The sequence below is a fragment of the Phoca vitulina genome, unplaced genomic scaffold (genome assembly GCF_004348235.1).
Source record: "Phoca vitulina isolate PV1807 unplaced genomic scaffold, GSC_HSeal_1.0 scaffold10, whole genome shotgun sequence".
Lineage (NCBI taxonomy): Eukaryota > Metazoa > Chordata > Mammalia > Carnivora > Phocidae > Phoca > Phoca vitulina.
This window is the reverse complement of record NW_022589713.1, coordinates 36,764,318-36,788,381: the sequence shown is the minus strand read 5'-3', so window position 1 is coordinate 36,788,381 and position 24,064 is coordinate 36,764,318. Positions and strand designations below refer to the sequence as shown.

General features: G+C 38.0%; 1 protein-coding gene across 7 annotated transcripts in view; it reads left to right on the top strand.

Moving 5' to 3' along the window:
* The window catches only part of LOC116635089 (serine/threonine-protein kinase Nek10-like), an 87,533-nt gene that overhangs the window by 41,390 nt on the left and 22,079 nt on the right, over window positions 1-24,064 (top strand). For 3 of the 7 annotated variants that reach the window (XR_004300100.1, XM_032408826.1, XM_032408825.1), the window contains exons 7-11: window positions 180-217; window positions 317-457; window positions 12,258-12,287; window positions 14,135-14,235; window positions 23,436-23,546. Coding sequence is in view for 6 of the 7 variants with exons in the window: in XM_032408826.1 (XP_032264717.1) it covers window positions 180-217; window positions 317-457; window positions 12,258-12,287; window positions 14,135-14,235; window positions 23,436-23,546 (421 nt within the window). In the remaining variant the exon portion in view is untranslated. The remainder of the gene's footprint in view (window positions 1-179; window positions 218-316; window positions 458-12,257; window positions 12,288-14,134; window positions 14,236-23,435; window positions 23,547-24,064) is intronic. The other 4 variants (XM_032408827.1, XM_032408829.1, XM_032408828.1 and 1 more) reach the window with 4 other exon arrangements.

Genomic DNA, 24,064 nt, shown 5'->3' with positions numbered 1-24,064 from the left:
CTATGGGTTTGAATGGGTTTATTTTCCTCTTTATTAAGCTTTTGAGAGCATCTTGAGGAAAATAATCTTTTTTTTTTTATCTTTATATTGTAAACCATAGTAAGGTATAGGCTTTCAGTCAATGTTAGTCAAATCCAAGTTGAATAAGTCCTTCTAACAGCCCCTAATTCTGTTTTCAGGGACTTCACTGGTGGAATAGGATCCAGACCAAGACCAGGTAATTTCATGTGGGCAGTAACAAATTCGTGCATACCTCCCTAATATTCAATGTGATTCATGTTACAGTTTCATATCTCTCCCCCTTTTATTTCTTCAGCTTTGCTGCCTCTTGACCTGCTTCTGAAAGTACCACCCCTCATGCTCAGGGCCCACGTTAAGGAGCTAGAGGCCGAGTTAGTGACGGGGTGGCAGTCTCATAGCCTTCCCGCTGTGATTCTTCGCAGTCTCAAAGATCATGGTAGTACTTATTAGATCAAGTTGATGTCAAGCACACAATGGGCGAATACAGAATTATAGTTGGGCCTGAAATGTCTGAATGATGCTTGGGAGGTAATTTTAATACAAACAGCAGGAGAGTTTCATTTTGTTTGTCCACCATTATTAGTTTGGCAATTTAACAGTATCAAAATGCTTTCTGTGTTCACTTATTTGATTGAGATATTATAGGCTGTTTTTCTAAAATTTACATTTCTTCTTTGGTGGGGATGTTAACCAGTTAAATTATTCGTGCTTAAAATGCATACCTACTAACAAAAACTAGTAATTGTTTTACATTCTTTTCTTTTCCTTTTTTTTTTTTTTTCTTTTTGAGAGAGAGAGAGAGAAAATGGGGTGGGGAGGAGCGGAGGGAGAGAGAGAGAGAGAATCTTAAGCAGGCTCCACACCCAGCACAGAGTCAGATGCGGGGCTCAGTCTCATGGCCCTGAAATCATGACATAAGCCAAAATCAAGAGTTGAATGCTTAACCAACTGAGCCATGCAGGCACCCTACATTCATATTTCTGTAAGCTCTACACCTATTTGATACAAGGGAGTGAAGTTTATCTTTGTTTATCTCCTTTATTCTGACACAGATAGTCTTGGTTATTTCTATTTGTATTTGATTAAACAATATTATATAACATTGTTTTTCTAATAATTTAAATATTATGGATTCTTAAAACATAAAAGTAATGGTTTGGGGAAAAACAGAATGTGTTAGTTAATGTTTCAGATTTCTATTAAAGAGGACCAAAGTACAACAGTAATAGTTAAACTGTTAGCTAAGCCTGAACAATTCAGGGAAAAAGTATGGTGATTTGTGCTTTATATTCATACATATATGACTCTTTAGTATTAAAGTTCTGTTTTACTATTTTGGTTAATTTGGAATATTGCTCAATGCTGTTTTCATTTTGGCTTCCTTAATTCACGTTCTTTTGTAGAGTTAACACCTATGGTGAACATAACGATGTGAATTGATTTACTGTAACATTAGTCCATGTCTTCACATTTATTAAATTTGCTCTGGAAGAGTTATTGACAGTCTGGGGCCATTTACACCATCAGCATAGATGCAAAAAAAGATGGTTTTGTTATTAAGATGTCCATAGCTATCATGCTGACCATGCTGTTTGGTATAAGGTAAGTTCAAACATAATATAATCATGAAGCTAAAATGGTTGTTGATTGATTTTATAATAGCAAGGGCAGAAAAATATATTTATTTAAGCAATTCACAGTTCTGCTGTGATTCATAATAGGAATTCCTTTTCCTAAAGAGCATGTTGAATTGGCCCAGTTTAAGACTTATTTTATATCCATGAAATTGGTCAGATCTCTTGACCTTTAAACAAACTAACTGCATTAAAGCACAGTTTACATGTAATATATTCTATTTCTAAACTTATAGTTTGTTAGACTATCCAATTTTTAAAATATACTGACAGATATTGTAGAATATACTATAGTGTTGTCAGTGAATGCTAAAGTTCACCCATACAGGACCTATGTTTCTACTAATATTATAGACACATCAGTGCATATGAGAACATTTGGGTTGGTATCTATGGGTTATTCTAATTTCAAGTAAAAAAAAAATTCTTTGATTTTTCTCCATCTTAATGCAAAATTACTTTTCTGCTTAATATAGAAGTCATACTTTTTAAAGTGTTGTGGCTAAGTTTGGATTATCGTTGCTTTATTAAATCACCAACAACTGGTACCAGCCCTATCCACTTAGCTTACCTCATCTGCAAATCATGCTCCATTCCAGTTGTTACCTCTGTGTCTCTAGCCTAACTAAGAAAATGAAAAGGTGACATTAATAGAGCTCTCCAACAATAGGGAAACAAGTTTGGACCAAGGTTTCCTGAGACACTGTTGGGCTGGTCAGTTGTAAGTTATATCTTAAATATTTGTTACTCAGAATGGGTAAAGCACTGAAATGTGTGGATGAATAATTTTTTTTACAAGCAGTCTATATTAATGTATTTTTATTTATTTAACATTTGATTTAGCTTTTTTGGATAGAAAGGAACATGCTTGGATGAAAGGAACATTATGTATAACCAACAGCCCATTATCTAAATGTTCCAGAAAAAATTGTCAGGGAGGGAAGAATTTTGTCAAAACCTGAGTGTGCTCCCAGGACCATATCTAGAATGTAAACATCATTTTCCATATGCTCCGGCAGAACAAATGGTGAGAGCTATGATTTTAGAGTACCAAGTGGCTGTATTATAATATGATTTTGTCAGGCTGGTACTCCTAATGTGAACTTCTAGGTTCATATTGTGGTGACACAGACTTCTGTAGAACAAATAACTATGGAACCATTTCAAGTTAACACTTATTAAAGTCCTCCTGTTCTGTCTTTTAATACCAACTAGATTGGGTAAAGAATTTATTTTATACATATTTTAAACATATGATGTATACATATACAGATACTTGCAGTTCTTTGCCAACAGAAATGAAAACTTAGGAATTTCTATCTTGCATGGATAAAAATATTAACACTAGTTAACATGGACTGAATGAATGAACGAACATTTTTGACATGTTAAATATTTTAGCTCCATTTCCCTAACTTTAGTCACTGATGGATTACCTAAGTGCACAAATTTGACCATTTCTGAGTATCATGTGTATTACTCTTTTCCTAATATAGGTTTCTTTAATTTGACTCACTTTCTCAACTTAAATTTAGTTAAAGGAGAGTTTATATTATTGCTACAAATGGGAAATCAGTATAGAATCCCTGGCCAAAAATAGATGGCAATTGTAAAAATAAATGAAGTATAAGCAAAACAATATTATTAAATCCTAAGTAGATACTGTTTTCTGCTTACCCTGAGGTCTGCTTTCTTTGTTATGAAAGAACATTAGTTACTATTTGAGAAATGGTGATGACATACTTGTTCTATACTAACTTACTCCTTAATATAATCAATAGAAAATAAAATTGGAAAAGTTTTATATCTGTTCTACTTATTATGTAAGATTATGCTGTATTAAGTTCCCCATGCCTTAGGAGACTCAGTTCTTTAAAAATAATTGTTTGGCTCTGTTGTGTGTCAATCTAACAACTGGATATTTTGAATGGGGGAAAGCATGTGGTGTGGTGTGTTGTGTCTAAAAAAGAAACAGGTCTTTCCTCTTGTGGTAGAGGACGTGGTGTCATATATTTGTGAAAACTAAATCATAACATAATATATTATGAGAAATGTATCCTTTGTCAAGTACATAGAGTACATTTTAATAATGTGGATGCCATTAGCATGGGTCAAATGTAAATTTTGGGGAGCACCAATCAAACCCAAATTTAAAGTGCACATGTAATGTCAACAAAGACTATGGCCTAATTTGACTGGATTAACACTGACATTTCCCTCTCCCTTGCTCACTTTTCCATTTCCCAGCAGTGAACAGCCAGGTGCTGAACTGATATATGGGAATTCTTATGCTCTGCATTTTGAATAGGAATTGTCACTTCATGATTTCTGGGCTCTTAATTATGCTTTCTTACTAGATGACTGAGAAGCTATTTTTGTACCTGTCTTTTGTTCATAAAGGTCAGATCTAAATAAAGTAGTCAGTGTTTCATCCAACTATTCCAGAGAACACGGCTTAATATTCCAGTCCTTGTCATTAGCAACCTTTAGTAGCTTACTTTCAAGTTAGTTATTGACATAAAGTAATTAATACTAAATTTCACAGTTGCCAAAGTGATTTGGAGTACATGCCTTGTCTTGTTTTATTTCATGGCAATTCTTTCAGCAAATAAAGTGCTCACCAGATTTAAAAAAAAAAAAAAATTCTTACAATACTTCTCTATACCATGAAATTCGGCATATAATTATATACTTTTTTAATATTGTTTGTTGGGATTTGGATATATTGGTTAGATTTCCCAACCAAATTGTAGGCGTATTTAGTAAAGTTTAAATATATCTTGGGTACTTTCTCTGAGGTCAGGCCCTTGAAAACTACCTATTGGGTAACCGATGTAGACTACCACTGTATAAAATGTTGTTTATCCTTGCTACTGAGAGCAACAATCACCTTATGATGACTTAAAAAATGGGGAACAATGATACTTTAATGTTAGATTTAAGACTGGGGAAGGGGTGGGAGACAACAAATTTCTTTTGCCAGTGGTGATTTGCTTCCTAATTCTTCCTGCCAAGGGAGATAGGTCCCAGGTTGAATGCTGCCTGGAGATGTAGATTTTTTTTCAAGTTCTTGTAGAATAAGGTCTTTCCAAAGAGATACTCAGTCTCACAGAAGTTATTGATGGTTCCAATCTAAGACTGAAATTTGCAAATTGCAAATCAGCTGTTAAATGGTAGCCCACAACCCTGCCTTGTGGGTTTTTTCCCTGGGGGAAAGGGTAAGTAGAAGGAGGGGAAGGAAGCTACCCCTGGTAGTAATAAGAGGAGGTCACTGGCTTGGATGGATTGTAGCAGTGTAAAATAATCAAGTCAATGGAGAAAGGCAAGGCTCTCAAATTTCAAACTGCTATTACTAATGCTTTTTAATGGAATTTAAAAATAGTTTCCGAGTGTTTACAATCCCCTTTGAATTATTGTCATACAGTAATATGAATATTGAGGATGGTGACGAGTGAGCCAATATTAATGAGAAAGAGGCAAGAGACCTCTTTCTTCTAGCCAACCCAACCACCTGTCCTCTTCTTAATTAATTAATTAATTTGAGAGAGAGTGAGCATGGGGGAAGGCGCAGAGGGAGAGAGAGAGAATCCTGAAGCAGACTCCCCAGTGAGCACGGAGCCTGATGCTAATTCCAGGACCCCGAGATCATGATCTGAGCTGAAATCAAGAGTAGGCTGCTTAACCAACTGAGCCACCCAGGCTTCTCATAGACCTCACCCATTCTTAATTGACATTCCTCACTATGGATTCCATAGATTATTTGGGATACTTTAGAGAGGGTATTAATTAATTTTTTTTAAATTTTATAACTATTTATTGTTTTCTACTTTATTGGAATGCAAAAGCACAATTCTTCTTAAAGTTATTCTTTAGCAAGTGTCCTAGTTTTATTTAACCCATTATTGATGGAACCAGATGGAGAATAAAAGAGCTAGTTCCAAGAGCATTTGAAGAACGGGGATTTGTATAGTTAGCCAAGAAAGAAAAGCTGAAATAACATTGTTAAATTGAGCATAAGACTGGTGAGATAAAACTATTACATTTTTGTAATTAACTTCTTGATCAGTCTATAAAGTCATACCAATATATCAATTTCTGCAGGTTAATCAGGATCACTACAGGCTGGAAACTGCCTGTACCTTTACTGGTGTGGATTATTGGTTAGATATACTGGGACATTACCCAATAGTATTAGACTGGGATCAAATGGAGTTATCAGAAAATGCTCTAGCATGATGTTCAAGAATCAAACAATAATAATTTTGCCTATTCTCCATGACTAGGATAAATTCTTCTTATTCAGGTAATTGAATGAGGCTTGGTATGCCATCTTTTCTTTCTGTGTTGTTTTGTTTTGTTCTTTAGTTTGATTGATTAGTCTTTGTAGCCATAGTGCTGAACATAGTGTGTTTTCGCACCACAATATTTTCTTCTTGAGAATTCTGGGTTACATCAATAGAGTTGACTTTTTAAAAAAATGTTCCCTCTAGGAGGAATAAAGGGAGCAAGCATGACTTGCATAGTCATTGTAGCATAGTGAAAGAAATAACTAAGTCAATGGAGAAAAGTCAGGCTGTATGGACTACACCAAATGCATATGCTATTTTTAGGCCACAAATTCAGCAACAAAAATCTAACTTTTTATATTTTCCCAGCACTAAACTGAATTTTTATATTGAGCCCCCATTCCACATATCAGAACACATAGTCAGTTACCTTAAAGGTAAATTTCAATGTGTTGATGATTTCTTTGTCAGCTTAAAATCAAACAGACTGAGGATTGCTCTTCTCTCTGTTCTTCCCTGAGTGGTATTTTTGGCATCATGAGACCACCTGTGCTGGTATCCGATCTGATTATTGAATACGGTTATCCTTCCACATTGGCATCCAAAGAATGTAGTGGCACAGCCCTACCTGACTTCCAGTTCCCAGTCTATGGTTCCATCTGTGGCCATGAATGAAAGCAAGACCTCTATAGCGCATGCTCTCTCATTCTGTCAGTTCACCATCTCAGGGGCCTGGGAGGGTTGGCCAGTTCTTCCCCACCTCTCTGGGCCTGGAGACTTGGGAACTCAGTAGGCCCTCTTTGCCTCTGACACCCTGGGAAGCTATCTCCCCATCTCACCCCACTCCTTGCTGTGATACAGCGAACATCTTATGACCAGAGCTCTCAGAGTTCCCCATGGAGACCAAACCTACAGTCCTACCACTCTTGAATCCCCAACTTAAAGAGAGCTCCATCATCCAACTCTCCCCTCCTCCTGCCCCCACCCAGACTGCGTGAAGTAAGCTAGGATTTGAGTCTCTTCTGAGATTTTTTTTCTTCTGGTCTTTCTGTCCTCCCTCCTCAGAGAAGCTTTGTCTTATGGCAGGGGGGTCAGGGGATGGGAGGGAGAGTTGTTCAGCAACAATTCTTTTGAATCTCTCTGCCTTCTATTTAGACTATTGCTTTTTAAAGCCCAGAAATGTACTCTCTCTGTTCTTTGGTTCCTCCCTGCCACCCCATCTTGGGCAATGCTAGCCTCACACTCCACTACTTGACAATAGGAGGCTCATGAAGTCAAAAATAAGTGTGGGAAATAATGCAGCAGAAAATTCTCCACACAGCATCCTCCTTGTGTATTATGTAATCACTTCTAGGAACTTCGACCTTAAAAATCCTGAGATTATATTTTACAGTTTGAAAAAGTAACTAAAGAGATAGCAAGTTTGGAAGTGGGGAAAACCCTAATCCTCACACATGCACAAATTAAACCTGAACAGGATGTGAGATGCATATTGTAAAAGTGATTAAGCCAGAATTCAAGAAGGAAGGGCTTCAAAGCAGCCTTGCTTTTTTGACCTTTAAACGGCTTGATTCTGAAGATTCAAATGAAAGGGGGCGAAAGAGTCTAATCACCCAGTGAGTAAAAGGAACTGAGACTTTGATGAAGCTTCCTGCCATCCTATAGGAAATGCCACCAGGGGAAGTGGGAGGAGGTTGGGTGGGGTGGGGCAGAAGGGGGGTGACTAGGTGCAGACTCTCAAGTCTCTTCCTAATAATTTCTACTTGCTTGTGGAAGTGTTGGTCAGTCTTGGGAAGGATTCCATGCCTAAGCTCATTAGTCGTCATCCTCTCCCTTACTTCCCTCTCACTTTCCATGGGATGTCATCCTCCCAGTAATGGGGATCCAGTCTTCAGCAGTGTCCTTGGCTCCTGCTCCTCATGGGCCAATGGTCACCACATGCTATTCCAAACCAGGCCTTCTGACTTCAGCTCTGGGCTTCTTTTCATGAGATCACCTTTCCTGAAACACAGTCTCCCTTATGGGTCCTCACCATCATATATGGTGCCTGGCTACCTCTTTAGCTGTACTCAATACTGTACCTTTTTATTATAGGGCACACTAGATAAACTAGACACCTTACTGTTCTCCAGATGTGGCCTTCACTTAGCTGACTCCTGCCCTTTGCTGAAAACTGTTTCTTCTACTCAGAAGCTGCCACTCAAGTATACCTTCCCTCACACCAAATCCATGTCCTATGCTTATTAAAGGCTTACTAATTCTCCATGGTCTTCTCAAATGTAACTTTTGCATCAACTCTCTATCCCCCTTCTTGTGGTTCTCTGGGTAAACTTTTCATGAACGCTTTGTGAGTGCAATATCCTTTGTTGAACTTCTGGTACCTTCTACACTGCTGGCTGTAGTGTTAGATTGTTGAACATTTGTAGATCTGAATTACAATTCTGCTACTTTATTTCATTTTACAAAAGCTAAGGAAAGAGGTGAGAGTAAATCTGTTTACTATACTAAAATTTAAAGGGTTGCATTGTCTTTCAATGGGGTATTTGGTCAAATACAGAAAAGCCAATATATGTTTTGGCCCCATTCATAGAGCAAAAATAGTCTTTGCTTCTTCAGGGAGCTCCTGCCCAAAATGTTCTCTTCTGCAGTTGTTCAAAACTTCCTGACTCTTAGCAGAGAGAATTCAGAAAAATAGGAGGTTATACTATATCTTGGTCAACTTGAAGAATACAGTGTAATCCATCTTTTGTTCAAATTGTAGTAATTAACAGTTTCAGGGCTTGTGTTGTGAATGGTAGTTTCATTAGACTGGATATATAGCATAAATCAAGTCTCAAAGCACCAGGAAGGGGACCCTAACTTGGCTATTGTAATGTGCCATGAGATAAAAAAAACAGAGAGAGTATACTACACAGACTACAAAGACCTATTTCCAGTTTAATACATCTAGATGCTTTCCAAAAATCTTTAATCCATTGAATGTTCAAAGGCCTAGATAGAACATCATGTTAAAAATAGTGACCCTTTTAAGAAGAGAAATAGTATTTGAGGCCTGGGAAGGAGCATAAATATTATTTTATGTTTGAGGTAACCAGAGGAATTGTCCTAGTGATGAGTCAGGAAGAGAAGTGGGAGCCCCTCAGCTCCTGTCTAGACTGAGTCACTTGGTGTTTTAGGACCTACCTCATTTCATGGTCCAGCCATCACCTGCTCTGTGATCTTGTTGGACAGTTTCCTTAATCTTACACTCTTTTTTTAAAAAAAGATTTATTTATTTTAGAGAGAGAGAACATGAGTGAGGGAGAGACAGAGGAAGAGGGAGAGAGAGAATCTCAAGCAGCCTCTGCTCTGAGCATGGAGCCCCATGTGGGACTCGATCTCATGACCCTGAGATCATGACCTGAGCCAAAACTAAGAGTTGGAAGCCCAACTGACTGTGCCACCTAGGTGCCCCATTTAATCTTACTCTCTTTATCTGTAAGATGAAATAAGAACAACTACCCTTCAGAAGTTTTCAAGGATTAGATGAAACTAAATATGTAAAACCCTTCCCAGTGTCTGCCCCAAGTTCATGCTAAAAAAGCACTGGTCTTCCTCCAGATCCTCCTACTTACTACCCCAGAGGGGGGTAAAAATTGCTGTTTAGGGTCATGCTTGCAGAGTAAGATAACAAATATTACTTTTAAAATTACTTTTAAAAATTTATGATACCTTTGAATAAATTACTTTTTTTTTTTAAAGGCATCTTTTTTTTTTTTAAGATTTTATTTATTTATTTGACAGAGCGAGAGACAGCCAAAGAGGGAACACAAGCAGGGGGAGTGGGAGAGGGAGAAGCAGGCTTCCCGGTGAGCAGGGAGCCCGATGTGGGGCTCAATCCCAGGACCCTGGGATCATGACATGAGCCGAAGGCAGACGCTTAATGACTGAGCCACCCAGGCACCCCTAAATTACTTTTTATAAGGAATTTTGTAGTTTCCTTTTAAGTTTTAAAATTAAATCCACTAATTAAATTCACTAATATAATAAAACTAGAAAAGGAAGTTAAAATTGAGTCAATTTTAAACTTTGATTTCATGTAAATTTTAATGGGACCAAATATTGTCTATCTTTTGCAGTAGGAACTACATAGATATGAATCATAGGCATACTACATATGATGGGAATTGAAATATAATCAGCTTCTGTGATTTTTTTTTTAAAGATTTTATTTATTTATTTGAGAGAGAGAATGAGATAGAGAGAGAGAGCATGAGAGGGGGGAGGGTCAGAGGGTGAAGCAGGCTCCCCGCCGAGCAGGGAGCCCGATGCGGGACTCGATCCTGGGACTCCAGGATCATGACCTGAGCCGAAGGCAGTCGCTTAACCAACTGAGCCACCCAGGCGCCCCTGTGATTTTTTTTAAGAGAAAATTATTTTAATAAAAATACTCAGGACAAAATTATCAACATAAATATGTGTTGCATTTTTTTGTGAAAAGTTAGGAAGCATAGTATTTTTAGTTTGCTGATCTGAAAGATTTATTGAGAGAGAATGCTTTAAAACTCAGAATGGTATGGCTAACATTTACCACAAATTTGGTAATTATCAATATTTAAATACACAATAAAAATTTTAAAAACAGTACCTATGTGAATTTTTATCACTTTTGTTTTCCTAAAATTATTAAGGGCTAAATAAATACACATTCTGATGTAAGGAAATATAAAGATTTGAGCATTTGATCAGGTAGAAGAGGGAGATTCATGGTTCTCATACCCAGGATTAGCTGAAGTAGTTTAGGAAATCAAGAGGGTTTATAAATAGTACAGCCAGTATATAGAACTATCATTCTGAGTCTCACATTTCCTTTTTTCCTCCATTCCTAACTCATGAGATTATTCACATCTCAGTAACCCTGCCAGAGGACCCAGGAGTGCTGAACTGGTCATGGGATCCTGTCTTGCCATTTTACAGCAGCAGTGGGTATCTGAGAGACTGTTCTGGTAGTACCTAAGACTAAAAATTACCTTTAGTCTAGGTGACAGGGATGGGAAATACCCTTTAAATTGAAAAGAAGTAACAGATTAGGTAAAAATACTCTTAGTATATAAAATACAGTGAAGTCATTAGTATTTAGACTATATAAAGAACATTTACAAATCAATAAGAAAAAGAAGCATGGGACACAAACAGGAAATTCACCAAAGAAGTACAATAGCCTCACCAGCATTTAGGTAAACACAAAATAAAACAAAGTCAGATTGGCAAAATTGAAAAGTTTGATAACACATAGTGTTGATTAAGGTGTAGAAAAGTGGCTTCTCTTCCAGTCAGAGTGCATATTGATTCAGCTACTTAAATATGTATTTGTTAAAATAAGAAATATGTATATCTGAGGCCCAGCTATTTGATTTCTCCTTATCTCCCCATGAGACCTTTTGTACTTAATGCACAATGAGGCATGTTCATGTGTGCTCACTGCAGCATCATTTATAATCATGAGAGACTGAAAGCAAATTAAGTTCCCTTTGAGATAGAAGTGGCTGAAGTAACTATGATGCATGCAGAACATGTAGCACTCTTTAATAGTGGTTATAAAGAATGGGTTAGAACTGTGTGTGTTGATAAAAAAGAATCTCCATGACAGACTGAGTCAAGAAGAAAAAAAAAAATTGTAGCACAACCTTATGATGTGTCACCATTTATTTAAAAAGAGAGAAAGAAAGAAAGCATGAGGTAATACTATAGACTTTCTCCAATAGTAGCTTTCAAGTCTTTTGGAAATGACCTTCAACAAGGAACACATTTTATATCGCAACTGAGTGGACCCTTACTATATGCAATGTACTCTGAAATCTTTCTATCATATTCCATGTCATTCCATTCCATTTATCAAAATGCTGGTCATGACCCACTAAACTGCTTTCAGGATTCAATCACCGTTTGAAAAATACTGTTCTGAAAGTACACAGTTTCGTATGTAAATGGATAGAAAAGGGACCAGAAGGCAACACACCAAGCTGATGTCAAAGGTTACTTCCGCAGAGGTGCCGAAGGGGGGTGGGGGGTGGTTCCAGGGACCCTCCAGCCCTTTCTGTAACACCTGGTTTGTTTTTATGTTCATTTGCTTGTTTTATGATGGGCATGTGTAATTAAACATTTTTAAATTGATTTTTTAGAGAATGAACAATCAAAACTATTTTTAAGAGGCAAAGATTTAGTGGGACTGAGAGAGTCGTGGTCAAAAGGTCTTAAGAAAATTTTAAGTTGCTTTGCATAATTGAGTAGTTCAGAAGATAGGCATCTAGCTAACTGTCTCTGTTTTTGTGTTTAGGGCCACAGATGAGCACATTCTTGTGGCAAGGTAGAGTCAAACCCGTGTGATATCCCACTCAAAATGTCATCACAATCTAGGAACACTCTGCCGTGCTGTGAGATTTTAACTCGTTACTATGAATGTTAAGTCCACATATTCAAAAACATAAAGTAGTTAACATAAAGGTGATCCAAAAAATCCAACCCTCCGGCTTCAGAAAATGTGAAGTTACTGTTCCTGTAGCAACAGTGTCTTGGCCGCATTACGCAGTCTGTAGTTTCCGGTATAATACTTACGTTTTGAGAATCATTTCTACAGGAAATGCTGCTGTAGAACATTTGACATATGTACACATGTCCGTCTGTGTGGACTGGAGCAGATAACTCCGGCATTCTGTTTTCTACTTTAGAGCTACGTTAATTCTTTCTGACTGACCTTCACATTTTTACCCTAAGGGTAATTTATTAAACATCATCCTAATGGTCAAGTAATTGATGCCTAAAAGGAGTTAGACACAGTGCCTAGGGGAGGTAGATCCTTTACATTTCAAACATTTAAACAACATATTAAATACAGATAAACTGGAACTGGATAATTTTTTATATGAATTTCTCAACTAAGTAAAGATGCCCGTAAGGAAAATAATATTTCTTTAAATGTTATATTTGTTTTCTTTTTCGTGTTTTTGTGTCCTAAATATAAATTGTCACATACTTATAATAAAATAGGTTGAATCCTTTAATGACCACATTAAATTTTCTCTTTAAATGTTTTGAAAACAATTTTTATGGTGAAATATGCAAGCTTCCTCAGAAAGCATTTATGTAAGAATCATTTTTCAAAATTTTAGCTGTTGCTAAGCTATGATTATATTCACATTTAACTTCATATAGGCTCAAGGTGGCATGGAGGGAAGAAGAGAGGGACTTTGGAGCTTTTCTTTTTGCAGAAATCATGCTATAGGTCACACGGAGGAAGGGCAAGAGCAAGAGCAAGAGGACCTGGGGGAGGTGGGGAGGATTCTATACATCCACATATCTGAAGTCTCTCCTCCATTTTCTCCAGTGTGGATCTGAGGGTGAGAGGAGTCAGAGGTGGCCTAGTGGCTAATCTAGAGGTTTAGGCCACTTCTTTAAGGAGTTTTCTATTCCTCAAATTTAAGAATGGACGACTTGTGGCTATGACATGTGAAGGTGGGAAAGCAGCTCATATGTAATTTGATACCAAGCTAGCCTCAAACTGTGAAAAGTGGTGTGGCTAAATGATAAGAACTCAGGATAAGTTATGTGTCTCATTTAGACCTGGAGAAAAATCCAGGTGAAAATTTGTAATAAACAAAGGTTACAATAACTTTCAGACCCTTGATTATTACAAATTATACTTCTTTTGATTTTTGGCTTTTGTTTGTTTCTGTTCTTGTTTTTGTTTTTTGCTCTGTGAGATTGCCTATTCAGCATTTGCATTAGTAGTTTTAATAAAATTAGTTTTAAAAATATGGTATTAAGGGCATAAAGACTTTAAAATTTAAAAGCCTGATAGTTCTGTTAACTGCATGTATCTGAAGCCCAGCTTTTCAAAGACCACAGTATCCAAAGCACCACTGACTCCTGGCAGCCTAATGTAATTGCAGGCAAAATTTCCAAGATTCTTTTAGATGTTATAAAAGGTAACATTGTTATTTTACTTAGAAGTCTTATAAGTAAAGGGAAGAAATTTTGCATCCCATATTGTAAAATATTGAAGTGTTACAGGGTCTCTGCATGTTATCTCATTGGTAGAATAAGGATCTTAGTTTAATTTTTTTTTTCTTCAGAATTTTACATCATTTTTCACTAATATCACTTTTGAAAGAGAAAACCAGGATCTTGACTAACTACAGAATTTATCATCCGCAGCATCTGCAGGGATTGCTGTGTCCCAGAAGAAAGTACGACAGATCAGTGATCCTATTCAGCAGATCTTAATTCAGCTGCACAAAATCATCTACATCACACAGGTCAGTGTACTAGCTTTTTATTTCCTTTTCATCTTAAGTACGAGTTTGATGCTAATATTGTTGAAAAACTACTTTGTGGAACTTTCACTTGGAATGAATGCTAATTTTTATCCTCTCCAACTACATATATTCGGGAACATTTTGGCTTAGCAGCAGGGCTGGAAAGGTCATTGGGCAAAAAAAAAGCAAATATGGCAGGTTTTCCCTGTGATTCCTAACCTATTCTTTCATTGTCAGTGTCCCACTAAAAATAAACTTCAACACAAATGGCCCTTCAATGTGGGGGTGAAAGTGGGGACAGAGCTGGATTCTGCACAGCTTCACTACAAAGAAGAAAGAAAAGTAGTGACCACTCACTAATCTTGAGGATGCTGGGTTAAAACTAGAACATCTAAGAGAAATGAAAACACAAGGTCTGAGATTATTAAAACTTCCTATTTCTAAATCTCAGTGACTCTTGTTACTAGGGAAGCAATCACTGTTAGAAAATGGCTATTAATTGTATACAGAAATCTGTCTAATGATAAGCAACTTGAATATTCATTTACCAAAGCTGACTGAAGTCTTATTGTTAATAAGAAAAGAAATTTTTGTAGATGAAGTGTAAGCATTTGGACAAGAAAGTAACGAGTATTTTGGAGCTTAAGATTGCACATCTTATGCAGTTCATTCGTTTGACATACAATTATTAGGTGCCTACGATTAAGTGCTACTGTTCTATGCACTTAGACATATCAAAGAGCAAAGCATATAAACATTTCCTCAGTCTAAGATCCAGAGAGCCAATCTGGCCATCCTGTCAGTTGCCAATTGTGGCAATTCCATTATACCTTCAAGTACTAAAGAGAAATACCACCAGACCAGTGGACCAACTGGGCCCACTATAAGTCATACTGAGCTAATACACTTAACCTCCCCCCAAAAGCAAGCAAATAAACAAAAGATACATGCCAACTGGTGTACCACAGTGGCATTATAAAACTAGCAATTGGTGCCAGTTTACAACCAATGTCCAGTCTTCTCTGAAGCCTGTGTATTTCTTTCTCCCCAGTGAACTCTAATAATAATAATGTCTAATAAATGTCACTCTAATAAATGGCTGCAGGTCTCTTTGGGCAAGGCTTGGAGGAAAATTTATGGTGTATACTTACAGCAGTGTTTCTGGGCCCTTCTTAAAGGGGTCCCAGCTTTCCCACTAATCAAGGGCTTTGGGTCTTTGAATTGACTGAAGTCTAGAAACTGTATGAGAGGTTGTGACTCTCCACTGTGGCAACAGCAACTCAGGTCAGTTTTGTTTGTTTGTTTGTTTGTTTTGTTTTTTTTTTTGTCTATCAGGCCTAGAGTTTCTTTTCTGTTATTTAGATGAAGGGATATTCTAGTAAGCTGACCACCTATTTCCTTCCCAGGAACACCCTAGTCAGTTAACCACCACCAAAGATCTCTGTGGGCCAAGGCATCCTAATTAACAGTACATCTTTCTCACCCTTTATGGTAAATACTCCCAATTTGTCACTGTTAGTTAAGTGCTGTCACTGGCTTTTGCTCTTGTGGGATCACATCATCCCCACTGGAATCCTATACTTCCAGTGTTGTACCTGGCTTACAAAGGAAAGCAACCACAGACGTTTTTAAGGATGCTGGTGCTCCCCTCTCTAATGTATTTCTCAATGCCTTAGTGACAGGAGTAGCTTCTGAGTGTTCTTGCTGAACATAATTGGGGAGTGAGTCTGCAGGTCATACATGGTAAATCTACCCCAGCATTCCTGTCTCCCTGAGCCTTTGAATTCCCTCCTCCACATACCAAGGAAGCTCTGGCATTTTATCCCCATTAGACATAGGCCACCATTGAGTTCAAGTTGTAGTACACCATCCAATTAAGCAGTTACCTTCAGCTGCACGACTAACACATGAAATCTGAACTCTATAGTAAGGGCACCCATTTGAATGATTTCAGCCTGATCTAGTGCTGTATTTCACCCTTCTTGGCCTAAAACCCTTAGAATCTACCACACACGTTCTCTGGGTTGCTGCTGATATATAATAGCAAAGTCTTGCGATTCTTTTGATGGGTAAGCTTTTTCCTCCTGGGTCATAGTATGTACCAGTTCCCCAGAATCATATTGAGTTATGACTCTAGTAATGGACTTGAGCCTCATTGTTGGGGGCCTTATGAGGAATAAGCATTCCTTTTTAAGATATCACTCTTCATCTGCCCCAGATAGGTTGGTGTAGAGTTTTCAAGCCAAAGAAGGCTTGATGTCTCAGACACAGAGTGACAAGCTACTTTTGCTGGCAAGGATAGCTCTGGATGACTTGAATTTCAAGATTGTCAGTTTTATCTGGATCCAGCAAAATGTCCCTATTTCAAGTCTTAGGATCCCATTCTTTTTCCTAACTTTCACATGAGAAACTTGGCACAGTGTGCATTTAACTGACATTGTGATTTAACAACCCTCCCAATTATATTTGTATTTGATTATCAGCTGTATCAGGCTGTGGTAGCAAGAAATAACAGGCTCTTTTAAGGCTATCATGGAATCTCTCTGGGTCTTAGCCTATGACTTGAACCGAGAGTTAAAGGACCCAAGCTTGTCATATTTTTTCTAAGTGCTCAGATGCACTTTGAAGAATGCATCCCCTAACTCAGTCCTTGTAGTCTTCATACTGCCTAGCAGCCAGGTGTGGCAGCCACAGGAACTTCCAGGGCACTTGCTTCAGTTGGCTCTTTACCTCGGTGAGACCGTGATTAATTGTGATGCCACTGCATGCCATGGGTTACCTGCATCCTAGGTCCTATGGCAAAACTCAGCACTGGGCTCACTTCCAAGGGTACCATCAAACCAATTCCCAAATCCCATCTGTATGGGTCCTTCTTCTGGGACCTTCCTGGAAACACTCTGTATCAGTGAAGGTCCACATAGGAGACAGAAATCACATGGTAATTTCAACAGGGAAGATTTAATATAAAGAATTGTTTAAAAATTATTAATAATAACAGGGTATTATTTTAAAAGGAGGGGGAAAGAATATCTAAAGAATATAGGAAGAGCAGATAAGAAAGTCGCTACTTATAAGGCTGGCGCAGAGCACCCAAGAAAGGAGCAAAATAGAAGAGGAAAACCACATTCTGGGCTGAGGTCCAGAACTCATTGGAAAGATCGGAGAAATCCACTGAGATGCTGTGCTAGAGAAACCTGCAGGGAAGCCTTCCTCTGGGGGACTGGGGCAAGTCATCCATGGTGAGGTGTCTTGCTGTGGAACTTTCTGGAAATCAGCACATGAGGCTTAGACTGGGAAATGCCCTCCATGGGACCAGAGGAGGCTGCCCACTGGTAGGTGCTGCTCCATGGAACATTCTGGGAAGCTGCCTGCAAGCTTGGCCCCACTGAAGTTGCCTGGGGATGAGCACCCCATGGGGTCCCCACTGCAGCTGACCACTCAGTGCTGCGGGACTGAGGCGAGGCAGGAGCATCCCTGGAACCAGAAAAACAAACCCCATCCTCCTCCAGCATCCCTCCAGTGCTCTCTCCTGATGGAGCTGAACATCTTGTCAAGGGAGAAATTCCAGTATCACATGCAGGGCGCTGAAGGGTGGATCTGGAACCGAGAGGCAACTCGTGGGAGGCTGGCACACAGCCTGGGGAGGGGGGCTTCCACCTTTGGGACCTGCCCACCTCTTGAGTTCTCACAGCTTTCCCTTTGACTTTTCCCAGGCCTGGCTCTTATCTATCACATTTTCCCCCAAATCAGGCATTCTTTTCAATCACCCTGAGGGCTAGCCTTCTGAGATTCAAGAGTCTGAAATTGATTATTTTTTCCTCCATTTTCTGCTGTCAGCCTTTCCCTTAGGCAATCCCACAGAATTGTCTACTGATTAAATGAAAGAGGACGCAGGGGTCCACAGCAATATGAGGGGGATGTGGAAAATTGGTTAATAAATCAAAACATAATCTGCTATACCTCTATTGAGTAAACATATTCAAAAATGCATTTCCATTTAAATGCTGAATTAGAAATATGGGGAAGCATTCTTAACTTGAGTGTTAAGGAAATAACTTTAAATAGCTTATTGGTTACCTCAATGCTTAACTACTAAATTGAGAGAAAATAGGCTCTGAAATTTAAATATAGTTTCCATATGCCTGTCTTGCTAATTTTTATGTAATAAAAAACTTTTTAATGGCTGTATTCCATTTCCTTATTGGATTTCAAAGTATGTTAAAGCAAGAATGAAGTGATTATAAATATCTTATTATTATGCTCTCACACTGCCAGCATAACAAATGATTTCATATTTTTTGGCAAGATAGCATTCCTTGCTACAAGCTCAGACGTAACCATTGTGGTTTTTAAAATGTATTTCCAGAATACTTGAAAGTTTATGACATTGCACATAGTAAGGAATGTTTCCCCTTTGGGGAACTTTAAATTACAATGCTAACCCAAGTCAATGCCTTTCAAATAAAGGAGATAAAAAAAAAAGTCTAAACATTATACTATCATATTTGCTATAGGTTAAAGACCTAGATCAGTTTTCTGTGTCTGCTAATTACAAAGGAAAACTGCTGGAAGTAAACCTGAATCAACAAACAAACAGGCAAACGAACAACTCTTCTTGTCTGCATGTTTATTTCCAAGTCAAACTCCCTTGCAGACTTAGGCTGTGATAGCCGCCCTGAATCGCAGGGCCAGGTCCCTCCTAACGACCACAAATAACCTTACAGGGGAAACTGCTTACTTTTGGCCGGTGGTGGCCTTTCCTATCCAGTTTCCATGGAGACGGATCTTGGAAATCATCTAACAGCAACTATTTTAAAAGGCAGGATGTTAAAATCCTTATGCTGTCTTCATTGGTTTGACCTCTGTTTTTATCAAAACTGAGATTGTAATCTTAAAACAGTCAGCTGAGAATGAAATGCCTCGTTCATTTCCATGGCTGGAAACCAAAATCGATCCTTGGGCACCTAAGGTGACCACTGTACATATGTTACCTTTTAGTACGAGTCTTTTTGTGTGATTGCTTAGGTAAGACCCACGCAGCCAACTGAAGCTCTGGATTTAATTCTGTACTTAGGATTTGATTGCTTTGTTAAAGAAATGCTTTGAAAACCAGCATATAGCCACTTTAAAAAAATTAAACATCTGTCTCCTAGAGAACGAACAGGGAGTTTATGTGGATCTCCTTTGGACTGCCATCTTAACCTCAACTGTTGCCAACAAAACAAAAAAATGTGGCTGGGAACAGCAATGTGCTATGCCTCAGATGAAGTTATAATACCTACTGTCATCAGTGAAACACACTGGTTTTTTCAGCAGTGGTGATAGATGCAACTAGAACCATCCTTCCTTTCTCTTATTTGGGTCTCCTGGTTCCTAATGGCAAGGGGGACAGATTAAATAGAATTTAGGGTATAGCCATGTATCTAAGTGCACTCGTGTTTTTGGGGTTTGCAAATTCTAAAAGAAAGCTTACATTTTGTGTATTTATTTTGATAATAATCTTTGAGTATATATTTAGCATTTAGGGAAATCTTTTAAGCAGTAATATATCAAAATATTTTGCTTTTATAGTAAGATATTATTTAAGTCACTTCAAATGGCATCCTCTCAACTACTGATGGTCTGCTGACATATTCTTGGAGACACTAGAGAGTGTGTCTTTAGAAAGTATCCATATATAATGCAAGTTCAAGAAACTCTAGTATAGAACATAGAGATCAGATTTCATTTTTTTCTGTTGTGGCTTTGGTATAGTAAAAACAAACAAAAAAATAAGCTCTTAGATGGGTGGCATTGAGAGACTCGCCTTTTCTAGAATCAGTTCCTTTATCAGCAATATTTGGGTAGCTTATGGGGCTATTGTGCTAAAGGAAATAAAGTATGTGAGGTGTTCATAAAGTGCTAAACTGTAGTAATGCTATGGTGGTGTTTGCTCTAGGATAATGGTTGTGTTAAAAGACACACTACCTCAGAAAATATCTTTGCATGTTACATAATGTCTTTAAACTCTGATTTCCTTACCTATAAAATAGTACCTGCTTTATATGTTTATTGTGGGGAGAAAAGTGACATAATGCACATAAAGGAGTAATCATAGTAACTGGCACATACAAATCACAGGTATTAATATTCTAGTCTCAGTATTATAGTCCTTAGATATAATAGAGTAACATACATCTTCGGCAATTGAACTATGCATGAGTCATCATTCTGTGTAAAATTTTAAATTCTTCCATGAAAATTTTAAAGGTGGGTGCTGTCTATAGTGACAACTTTTCCAAGAAGATAAAATAGTTTTCTAATACTGCCCTGTGTATGAATCTTTAGTTGACTGTTAACTTATCCAAGAAAGGTTTTATGAGAATTAATTCAAGCAATCAGGAGCAATAAAAGCAATTCTAAGTTAACAAGAGGCTTATCAAGTTGAATGAATAGCAAGGATTTTAAGAATATTTGAGCGCTATGAATTGTGTAAGACTGATGAATCACAGACCTGTCTCTCTGAAACAAATAATACATTATATGTTAAAAAAAAAAAAAAAGAAGAAGAAGATAGTAGGAAGGGAAAAATGAAGGGGGGGAATCAGAGGGGGAGACGAACTATGAGAGACTATGGACTCTGAGAAACAAACTGAGGGTTCTAGAGGGGAGGGGGTGGGGGGATGGGTTAGCCTTGTGATGGGTATTAAAGAGGGCACATACTGAATGGAGCACTGAATGTTGTTATACACAAACAATGAATCATGGAACACTACATCAAAAACTAATGATGTAATGTATGGTGATTAACATAACATAATAAAATAAGAAAACCCAACTAAATAATACTGTGCATATTGACAATAAATCTACTAAATGATGTTAAAAAAAAGAATATTTGAATTAGTAATCTGATACTGATAGCTGCCAGTGTTGGGGTAAGTCTCTTTTTAAGGAACCTGTGGACCCACTGGTACTTCACGCCTTCAAAGTTGGCTGTGCAATTAGGTGTATCAGAGAAGGCTTGCTTCTGCCTTTCTCTTTGGCAATCAGAATCATGCAAGGCAGCAACTAGACGGTCCTGGGCCAACACTGCCCTCTGGTGTTTGATTTAGGGAAGTGGCAACTTCCAGGGTCTAACAGTAGGGAATTACCAAATCCCAAAAGGTATCTCCAGGCGCTTCTCCCGTCCCTCCTCCTCTCTAACCAATTCCCTTGCTAGGAAAGTGTGCAAATAACCCTTCCCTTCATTGTCTGGTCTTCCTCTTTAGTTAACCTCATTCCACTTTTGCTAATCTCTCATGCACACATATATCATGTATACTCATTTTCCTTCTCATCTGTCTTCCAACTCTTTGCTCATTAATGCCAAGAAATCTCTCTCTGTCTCTCTCTGTTTCTCTCCCTCTCTCTCTCCACATTTCTTTATTTCCCTTTTCATTCCATGTAAAAGGACAGCAATAATTATGACTATTTGCTGGGGATAGGGAGAGTGATTACATCTGGAGCAAGGTACAAGAATGCTGTAGTATTGACATAAAAAGAGCTCAGTAGAGATTCAGTGCTGTCAACTTACAGAACCTTTGAGAGTATACTAAAGGGCTTCAGACCTTCCAGTAGAGTCTTGGTTCCTCTGCAATTAAGCCTGCTTTGACTCAAACAAAGTCAAAGGACTGAGTAGGATTATAGATGCATTGTTAAAACATATTTCAATTATGTTGTTTTTCTGTTTATAGCATTACAGTGCTTATTAATGGACCCCATATTCTATTGTGTTTAGACTGATGAATAGTTTTCCTTTGGCTATAAAATCAGCAGTTGTGAGCCCCCATTAACCCTATTCATTTCTCTAGTACCTATTTTATACATTCCCTGCTTCATGAAGCTTGAATGAATAGACATTTCTTGTATTAGCCGGGATATGGTAAGTTATATCATACTAACAGATATGTCCTGAAATCTCTTTGCTTGATACAATAGAGGTTCGTGTCTCACTTAGCTAAAGTTAGACAGGTCAGGTGGCCCTCCTCCATCTTATGGCTGTACCATCTGGAGTGGGTGGAATCCAAGCTCCTTGCCCAGGGTAGACAGGGATGGAGGAAGCATACTGGCTTTGCATCTCTTCGTCCTCAGAGTGACATCTATCATTTTCATTGGCCCAAAGTAGTCACATGGCACCAAACCTAAACTATAAGAGAGCATAGAAAAATGGAGTTGGGTGGGTCAATAATTGTCACTACCACATTGCTCTTTCTTTTGATGTGAACTTTGAATTATATTCTTGTTTTTTTTTGTTTGTTTGATTTGTTTGGTTTTGCTTTTAATCTTGAGAGCACCTACTACCACGTTTTCCTTCCCACTTAGCCATCTTTGTTCTTACTGGTTCTTTTTCGTCTCCTTCCAGGTCCTCTTCATATTTTAAACAAACCAGATGTTATTTGCACTCTGAGGCCCCTTATCATTCTGGCGCTATTTCTTTGCTCTCTTCTCCTTCTCCCAAACTTTACTTCATCCCTCTGTGCTTTTCAGGATCTTTGGTGTCCTTGTATAAATTCAACTGCAAAGCACTACAAAATCAATTTTTTTAAATCCCCGGTTTCATCCAATCACCATATTTTCTAAGATTTTAAAGTGACTTTCTACTAAGTTATTAAACCCAACTCATCCTGGCCCAGCCCCAGTGTATACTCATTCATTCTTTTCTTCTTTACAAAATTGGTCCCTACCATCTGATCTCTCTCCATGTGAATATTCAGGAGCATTCACAGAGAGACATCTGACTAGGTAGTAATGCAGATAGGTACTACCTGTTCTAAAGTATCAGATCCTTCAAGACAAGGGCCTTGGTTTAGCAAAATTCTGGGCATGATGTAAACACCTAAACATCTGATAGAATACATCCTTCCTTGTGAAGTCTCTTCTTTACCAAATTCAATTTATATGTGCAATTTAGTTGTTATATGAAAAATAATACCAATAAAATTAAAGAACAATAGGATAAATATAAGCAGCCTTTTGAGAGAGAGAAGAGTAATATATTTCTTCTGGATTGTGGAATGAAAAATTATCACACCTTGTCATGCTATTTGGAGTGAAATTTATATTTTTATTTAGTCCTGTTGAATTATATTGTTACACTGACCCTCAGTAAATGCTTCCTGGGAGTCATCTGTGCAGTGATAACAATTTGCTTATAATAATTGTTTTCTCATTTTATGCAGCTTCCTCCAGCCTTGCACCACAATTTGAAAAGAAGGGTTATAGAGAGATTCAAGAAATCCCTCTTCAGCCAGCAGAGTAACCCTTGCAATTTGAAATCTGAAATTAAAAAGGTACAGTATTTGACATCTAGGAATTCTTCTTTGGCTAACAAAAACACATCAGAAGAGTTACATTTTACACCTTCTCCGCTTTGTACTTTAAGCTCTATCCTCTATTAAAGGATGTTATCCTAGTTTGTTTTAGTCCTTTCAAGCTGCTATAAAAAAGACACCATAAACTGGGGTGATTATAAATGGCAGAGATTGCTCACAGTTCTGGAAGCTGGAAGTCCAATATCAAGGTGCCAGCACGGTCAGGTTTGGTACAAGCCCTCTTCCCGGTTACGGACTTGTGACTTCTCCTGTGGTCATGTGGCGAAGGAGGCAAGGAAACTGTCTGGGGCCTCTGTATAAGGGCACTTTTGTAAGAGCACTTCCATGAGAGCTCTCTCCTTGTGGCCTAATTACCTTGCAATGACCCTGCCTCCCGATACCATCACCTGGGGGGTAGGTTTCAGCATAGGAATTTAAGGGGATGCAAACATTCAGACCATGGCACTGCGTATGATACGAAATTGAGGATGTCTTTG